Below are 8,848 nucleotides of genomic sequence, written 5' to 3' on the forward strand. Positions count from 1 at the left end.
ACAGAGGTTTTGTGAAGTCGACTCAGTTTTGACCGTGATTTGTACTGTACTGTAAGGTTTGGTCTGAAGCCTCTGGAAGGAAGACACAGAGCCCAGGGGAATTCCTTTGGGCAGGGCTGGAGCGCATCATGTTGGGACCAGAGTGCACCACAGTCCTATGCAAAGACAATGGCCAAGTGAGAACACTGTGAGGGGTGAAGGATGATTGAGTGTTTTTGTTCCTTTGGTTTGATAGACTGATAGTATATAATTGATCCAGGACTACATTATTTACCCCTTTATCGCATCATTCATCTAAAAAAGACATTTCCTACAAGTCTCTCGATATGCTATTACTTGTATGTTTGCATTGAATGTGCTGTATACATAACATGTGATGATCTGCATACTCTGGTGGGTGGCTAGGCCATAGCATGGTACACACCTGCACGCTGTACTGGGATAAAGCCACACCAGGCCTGGGCTGAGCCTGATGAGAAAGTGGAGAGCTGCAGAGAGGACACTTTGTCCTGTGAAGAGGCAAGCATCCCTGCTACAGAGATCAACTGCCCTGACAACACACCCTTTCTTCTGATTAAAAGGTAATCTGTGTTTTCAAATGCAACATTCAAGTCATGCTCTGTTGAGGTACCATTAGAACAAGAATTGATTGAAGTATCACATAAAGTGATACTATTTCTTTAATGCAAGTGGTTTGATTTTCCTACAGGAAGAAGCATGTCTTTAGGGTATGCCACAGTCCATGGACCCAGAACCCTTCATCCATAACCCATCCTTTCTGCTCCCCCTGTGCTCTGCTAGACTTCCGGGCCCAGCCCCAGAGCAACCCTGCAAGGCCACACACCGGTACAGACCTCCATAGTTCAAGTCAGAAATCTTATTCCGTCATGGAATTGAATCACTTTTTTTCCCCCTGATTCCTTAATTTAATTTAGAATGTGTGACACATTGAACTTGAGAGCTAAGTGTATCATAGTATGGTTCTCAAAGTCAAACTGTGTGTGTACCATCACATGCAGCCGGTGTCCAGGCCAGAAGACCTGCCACCCTACGTTCCCAGAGGACTGGAGTGGGGGGAGGGCCTGTTCGATCAGCAGGGGTATGTTGATATTACACATGCTATGTTCTTGCTGCTGACACTGAACAATGTAACCGGTCATTTTGTGAATAGAGAAACTTTAGATGATTCAGCAAGGGGGCTATTCAAAGTCAGTGTTAGTAACATTACATTTACATTTTAGTCATTTAGCAGACACTCTTATCCAGAGCGATTTACAGTTAGTGAGTGCATACATTTTCATACCGGCTAACTAACATCCCACTGGACACAGACATCAATTCAATGTTTATTTCATTGAAATGACGTGGAAACAACGTTGATTCAACCAGTACGTGCCAAGTCGGATGACCATTACCCAGAGTAGAGTAAACATATGGTTGCTTTGTGTTTTGTGTGTCAGCCCTGTGTAGGAGGCATGATGTTCCTTGGCCCTCAGCCCCCCTGCGCCTCCCCCCTCCAGCAGTACCGCACTGCAGCTACTCTACACAGCCACAACAGTGTTATCACTGCTTAGATGCATGAAAGTCAAGAGGTAGCTACTGCTGCATAGGCACATGACTGTCCAGGGACTATGGACATGAGACTGAAACCACCTTGGGAAAGCAGCAGAGACAGAGCCCCACTCTAATCTTCATCTGTCCTCCTACAATTTCATTAGATCTATTTTACAGAAGATCCTCTGTACTGTCAGCTTTGGCATCTATTGGTTGCCTGTTTAAAAATAAAATACATTGAACATGGTAAAATGGTCACAAATGTTAACTTTATTCAATTGGATAAAATAAAATATCTATTTTTTTTAATAGGCAAGTAGCAAATTTATTTTCCAGATGCTTCTACATCTGCATTGCTTGCTGTTTGGGGTTTTAGGCTGGGTTTCTGTATAGCACTTTGTGACATCTGCTGATGTAAAAAGGGCTTTATAAAAACATTTGATTGATTGATTGAACCAAACCAAGACAAAAACACAGGGGATGGAAAAGGGTCAAGGGGAAACACTACAACAGTGTAAATGGATCTAGAACTTTTCCCCACATTTTACATTTATGTCATTTAGCAGAAGCTCTTATCCAGAGCGACTTACAGTTAGTGAGTGCATACATTTTCATACTGGCCCCCCGTGGGAATCGAACCCACAACCCTGGCGTTGCAAACGCCATGCTCTACCAACTGAGCTACACGGGACACATCAATCATCCAAATTCCATCTCCTGGTTTTTCTCACGTAACAAAACAATAACTCCCAATACTAACTCTAACCACCCCTCAGGAACTTTAGTGTTGTTCTTTATTTTATCAAGTTAGAAATGATACTCCAAACAAAAATGATTTATTTAATGTATTATTTTACCTTGTCTTTTAATCGTTAAAACAATGGCCCCAACCCTCCCCAGTAGTAAAGCTGGAATCAAACGGCTTCGCAGCGGGACACCTAAATGATGTGTCAACTCCTGTCATCCGGGTCACGATTTTAAGCAAATCAACTTTCCCAAGTGATCGGTCTTATATTTCCTCACTATTTTCACTGGGGCCGAGCTCCCTGCCTTCCAGGACCTCTATACCAGGCGGTATCAGAGGAAGGCCCTAAACATTTTAAAAGACTCCAGCCACCCAAGTCATAGACTGTCTGGGACCAAAGGGCTCCTGAACAGCTTCTAGCCCCAAGCCATAAGACTGCTGAACAGTTAATCAGATGGCTACCCGGACTATTTGCATTGACCCATTTGTGCATAGAGCACTGGCTCTATACACACTCACTGGACTCCACCCACACACTCACACACACTACACTGACACTCCAACACACACACACACACACACACACATATGCATATTGACGCCACACACTCACACACACACATTTTCACACTCTTCACATACACTGCAGCTACTCTGTTTATTATCTATCCTGATTGCCTAGTCACTTTACCCCTAACTCCATGTACATATTACCTCAACTACCTCATACCCCTGCACATTGACTCCTTGTATATAGCCTCGTTATTGTTATTTTATTGTGTTACTATTTCCTTCATTTTTTCCCCTATTTGCTAATGTATTTTTTTTCTTACTTTTTAACTATGCATTGTTGGGAAAGGGCTCGTAAGTAACCACGGTAAAGTCTACACCTGTTGTATTCGGCGCATGTGACAAATACAATTTGATTTGAAATACACTTTATTCTATGACGTTCAGTCAACACAGAGCCACAGATGATCCACAACCAGGACCAACCCAAAACCCAGCACAGAGGTCCTCAGTGAATGTGGTCTGGACTCTGTGGAGGAGGGTCATTTTATCCGAGACGCTGTAGAAGGCCAGAGTCCCTGACCTGCTGTCCAGATACACTCCTACTCTTGTGGAGCAGGGGACAGGGATATCGGTCCTATTCTTATTGTGCCAGTAGGAACAACTGGAATTACGACACACCAAACTCCAGGACTGATCATTGGATCCAAAGCAACATTCCAATCCGCCCTTCCTTCTGATGCTTCTGTATGTGATGGCTACCTCACATTCCCCCCTCCTCTCCACCTCACAGTAGCGGGTTCCAGACAGATCCTCTTTACACAACACCTGGTAGTGGTCTGTGAATCTGTCTGGATGGTCAGAATAAGACAGAGCCTTGTCACTCCATGACACTTCTCTGTTGAACTCAGACAGACACAGGTGTTGATATGCCGAGTTGGGATCCAACGTTAGATGGCAGTAGTCTAAGAAAGTGAAAAAATAGGTGAAATGTGCATTTGTGATATAGGTGTGTGTATGTGTGTGTGTGTGTGTGTGTGTGTGTGACGGTATTACTTACTCTCCAGGAACTCCTCTCTGGTCTTGGGCTCATGATGAAAATGTTCTTCAGCGGCAGCAGTTACTATATAGAGTAGGGAGATACATTGATTAATTCATGTTTAATTAATAGATTGATTAATTCATGTTTAATTAAGAAGCATTCTAGACAAATACAGTGAGGGAAAAAAGTATTTGATCCCCTGCTGATTTTGTATGTTTGCCCACTGACAAAGAAATGATCAGTCTATAATTTTAATGGTAGGTTAATTTGAACAGTGAGAGACAGAATAACAACAAAAAAATCCAGAAAAACGCATGTCAAAAATGTTATAAATTGATTTGCATTTTAATGAGGGAAATAAGTATTTGACCCCCTCTCAATCAGAAAGATTTCTGGCTCCCAGGTGTCTTTTATACAGGTAACGAGCTGAGATTAGGAGCACACTCTTAAAGGGAGTGCTCTTAATCTCAGTTTGTTACCTGTATAAAAGACACCTGTCCACAGAAGCAATCAATCAATCAGATTCCAAACTCTCCACCATGGCCAAGACCAAAGAACTCTCCAAGGATGTCAGGGACAAGATTGTAGACCTACACAAGGCTGGAATGGGCTACAAGACCATCGCCAAGTAGCTTGGTGAGAAGGTGACAACAGTTGGTGCGATTATTCGCAAATGGAAGAAACACAAAATAACTGTCAATCTCCCTCGGCCTGGGGCTCCATGCAAGATCTCACCTCGTGGAGTTGCAATGATCATGAGAACGGTGAGGAATCAGCCCAGAACTACACGGGAGGATCTTGTCAATGATCTCAAGGCAGCTGGGACCATAGTCACCAAGAAAGCAATTGGTAACACACTACGCCGTGAAGGACTGAAATCCTGCAGCGCACTCAAGGTCCCCCTGCTCAAGAAAGCGCATATACATGCCCATCTGAAGTTTGCCAATGAACATCTGAATGATTCAGAGGAGAACTGGGTGAAAGTGTTGTGGTCAGATGACCGAAATTGAGCTCTTTGGCATCAACTCAACTCGCCGTATTTGGAGGAGGAGGAATGCTGCCTATGACCCCGAGAACACCATCCCCACCGTCAAACATGGAGATGGAAACATTATGCTTTGGAGGTTTTTTCTGCTAAGGGGACAGGACAACTTCACTGCATCAAAGGGACAATGGACGGGGCCATGTATCGTCAAATCTTGGGTGAGAACCTCCTTCCTTCAGCCAGGGCATTGAAAATGGGTTGTGGATGGGTATTCCAGCATGACAATGACCCAAAACACACGGCCAAGGCAACAAAGGAGTGGCTCAAGAAGAAGCACATTAAGGTCCTGGAGTGGCCTAGCCAGTCTCCAGACCTTAATCCCATAGAAAATCTGTAGAGGGAGCTGAAGGTTCGAGTTGCCAAACGTCAGCCTCGAAACCTTAATGACTTAGAGAAGATCTGCAAAGAGGAGTGGGACAAAATCCCTCCTGAGATGTGTGCAAACCTGGTGGCCAACTACAAGAAACATCTGACCTCTGTGATTGCCAACAAGGGTTTTGCCACCAAGTACTAAGTCATGTTTTGCAGAGGGGTCAAATACTTATTTCCCTCATTAAAATGCAAATCAATTTATAAAATTTTTGACATGCGTTTTTCTGGATTTTTTTGTTGTTATTCTGTCTCTCACTGTTCAGATAAACTTACCATTAAAATTATAGACTGATCATGTCTTTGTCAGTGGGCAAACGTACAAAATCAGCAGGGGATCAAATACTTATTTCCCTCACTGTATATACAAAATTAAACCAAGATGAAATATTCACTCATAACGTGAGTGTATTACTCACATTCTGGTCTTGGGCTGAGGACATAGACTTCGGAGACAGCCATTACTGTCCAGGGTAAGCAGACAAATGGATGTATTCATTTATAATCAAGAAGAATTTAACAGAAAGTTAACCAAATATTTTATCTTCACTATATCTGTAACATTTACCTTTTCCAGGTATCTCGACCATTTCCTCCTTCAATACATCCTCCAGTCGCTCCATCATTCCAGTGATGGAACTCTTCACTTCCTCAAAGGAGAAGTGTTGGTTGGCAGTGATAGAGGGTAAGAGCTCAGATCCAGGAGCCACACAAAGAGACTGGAAAGTCTAGAGTATGAGAGAGAGCGAGAGAGAGAGAGGAAGAATAGACAATAAGAAAATATGACGAATTCTGGAGCTCAAAGGTTATATGTTGTGTAGAAGTAAGGAATCCTGGGTCATGTTCGATGGGCACAAACAGGGAACATATTATGAAACAAAAATAAACGTTCTTATTGAACAAGCTCAGGTAGTTTCGTGCCTAGCTCTGAACACCACCCTGCCACTGTGGATAGAAAGAGTGATGTCACCTTGAGGAAATGAATGTTATCCTCAGTGTGTGCGAGCTGCTCCAGCTCCTTGTCTCTCCTCTTCAGCTCAGCCATCTCCTGCTCCAGTCGCTCCAGGAGTCCTTCAGCCTGGCTTACTGACGCCCTCTGTTGGACGCTGATCAGCTCCTTCACCTCACAGCGCCTTCTCTCAATGGAGTGGATCAGCTCATCAAAGACCAGCTCACAGTGCTCCACTGCTGCCTGAGCAGAAAGCTTTTACGAGAGAATAATAGATAAGGAAGGGGGGCCATTTTAACCAGCACATTCACTCTGCTCTCACCTAGACCCATAGAGATAGATAGAGGACTCCTCTTTGCATCTGTGTCACTTTAGCGTCCGTGACAGCATGGGCAGTGCTATTGAGGCGATCTCCATTTTGAAGCAGTGCATTTTCTTCCTCACACGACTCCAACAAGGTCACCAGGAGGGATCAGCCAATGAAGTTGGAAGGCCCACCCAGTTGACTACATTAAAATGGTGGAAGCCCTCCAATGGCACTGCCCATGCTAATGCAGCCTTTTGGCCACTAGAGGCCTCTATCATTCTCTATGCCTAGACCCCAGACAATCTGTCTGTTCCCTATAGTGTGTCCCAGTGGTATTAGGCTCCTCCCTGGTTTTAGTTTAGGAATAATACGTAACTTTCTTCAAAATAAATGTACATACTCTAAACGGTTAATAAATACTCACTGAATGGGACATCACCGCCTGTCTTACGTCCTGCATCTCCTTCTCTCTCACACAGATTCTCAGCCCGACTTGCTGCCGTTTCCCCCTCAACTGCCCCTGTAGAGAATAACATTTTCAAATGATTACCAAAATGACAACAGTTTTCATAATAGACCAAGCTTTGTTTTTTAGTGGGGAAATAGTTATTGAACTACACTTGTCATATGGCAACAAAATTGTATGATTATGCTAAACAAATAACTTATAGCTGATAAATGAGTGCCTTCAAGACAAAAAGGTTACGATAGTTCAGAGTTCATGCCTCTGCAGTATATGTAAATGTATGACCTTTGACTTTTGAGGTTACTGTCTGGATGTTATCTGGCCCATCCTGCTGTTGACTGTAATCTACTCCATCCTTAAAAAAATATTGAATCAATTCCTTAGTTTGTTTTAAAGTGATTTTGTTGTGACAGCCTATTTTGTCTAACAGAGTTGGTTTTTGAATCTATCATCAGTCTTTTTGAAAGCAGAAAAGAGAACTTACAAATAAGAACCTAATTGTGGATTGTGACACTGAAACCAGAGTGTGTCACTGAAACAGCTAAATTTTGGAGTTGGCTGGAATTTCCTGCTCTTCCAGTTTCTGGCAAAACAGTCAGCAGTAATGAAGCTGATCTCTAAGTATAATACATTATAGATGTCAGTATAATGTTCCAGATCCTTATGCCTACCTGCTTCTCAGTCCTCTCTGCTGCTGCAGCTGAGTCATCATCGTCATACTTCACATCTTCAGGTCCAGGGAAACAAGGAGCAGAGGGAACCGTTTTGAAATCTGTCTTCAATTTCTCTACCAACTCAGCCAGCAGAATGTTTCTGTTCAGAGCAGGTCTTGGGGTGAAGGTTTGTCGGCACTGGGGGCAGCTGTGAATTCCCTTTTGGTCATCAAGACTCCAATATCCCTTGATACAGCCTTTACAGTAGCTGTGTCCACAGGGAATAGTCACTGGATCCTTCAGTAGATCCAGGCAGATCGAACAACTGATCGAGTCCATGGCCTCGACTATTCTGGTGCACACACCAACCAACTGAGCAAAATAGTATCAGAGTCCCGAGAGCTGTGAATGCTGAGGAGTCGGAGAGAAGGGCTATGTCAGGCGCTGCTGATACATGAAAAGTGTTTACACTTCCTGGTTGGGTTGGGTCGTGTGTAGTCTCGGAAATCCCAGACTTGTGCCGAAACATTGAGGGGGTTGGATTAATCCCGCCCGGGCGCCCGTGTATGCGTGTTTTGCTTCGGCTGAAAGTTAATTGCATTCGAATTGGAACCGGGCTGCCTCACGGGCGTGAATCAGTTGCCCCGTTCAAAGCCAAGGGCGAAGTCGGCTCAAAACAAAAGTGACGTAGGGCTAATTAAGTACGTATAGTAATTACTTGGATTCTGTGTTTCCCCATGGAAAAGGGATTGCTTTTGATAAAAACGCTTTATGTGCATGCCTTCCCAATTAAAACTAGTTAAGAAAATTCTAACATTTTTATAGATAAGAGATATTTTATGTTTATGTTCCTGGACGATGCCTCGTTGACAAAATGACCGAGTGGCGCAGATTACTGTTCGATTTGAGAAGGGAGCGCCTCCCTCCCCGCTTTCGCCCGATGACATGACGGGCCTGTGCCCGGTGCCCCGCGGCTCAGCATAATCGAATCTGCCCATTGGTAAAATAGTGGCAGGCAACCCGTTTGTCTAGAGTAGTTCGTGAGTGTCTGTGCGGTTGTCATGTATGGATAGCGCGAAACACTGATTTGTCACTTACATCCACTCAATGACAATCATGGAAAACATAATAAGTAGTCTGGTTAAGAGCCAAAAAAAAAACCCAGAGAAGCCATCTATAGGCCTAAATGGATCTGAGGTTTGCCGGGG

The 8,848-nt window shown here is 43.8% G+C and overlaps 1 protein-coding gene across 1 annotated transcript; it reads right to left on the reverse strand.

Annotated features, from left to right (window-relative positions):
• Positions 1-2,330: 2,330 nt before the first annotated feature.
• LOC311139675 (tripartite motif-containing protein 16-like protein) lies at positions 2,331-8,248 on the reverse strand. The gene is made up of 7 exons (XM_084174596.1): positions 7,659-8,248; positions 6,946-7,041; positions 6,236-6,469; positions 5,834-5,993; positions 5,685-5,729; positions 3,870-3,932; positions 2,331-3,774 (listed from the first exon to the last, which is right to left on the reverse strand). The coding sequence occupies exons 1-7, from the start codon at positions 7,977-7,979 to the stop codon at positions 3,257-3,259; spliced, it is 1,437 nt and encodes a 478-aa protein (XP_084030722.1). The 5' UTR covers positions 7,980-8,248; the 3' UTR covers positions 2,331-3,256.
• Positions 8,249-8,848: the final 600 nt, after the last annotated feature.

This window comes from Coregonus lavaretus (assembly GCF_964263955.1).
Source record: "Coregonus lavaretus genome assembly, chromosome: 13".
Lineage (NCBI taxonomy): Eukaryota > Metazoa > Chordata > Actinopteri > Salmoniformes > Salmonidae > Coregonus > Coregonus lavaretus.

Coding starts and splice junctions, on each gene's coding strand:
- LOC311139675 (XM_084174596.1), bottom strand. CDS start 7,979: ATGGACTCGATCAGTTGTTCGATCTGCCTGGATCTACTGAAGGATCCA. Junction 5,994..6,235: donor ATAACATTCATTTCCTCAAG/GTGACATCACTC, acceptor CTCATACTCTAG/ACTTTCCAGTCTCTTTGTGT. Junction 5,730..5,833: donor GGTCGAGATACCTGGAAAAG/GTAAATGTTACA, acceptor TACCCTGGACAG/TAATGGCTGTCTCCGAAGTC.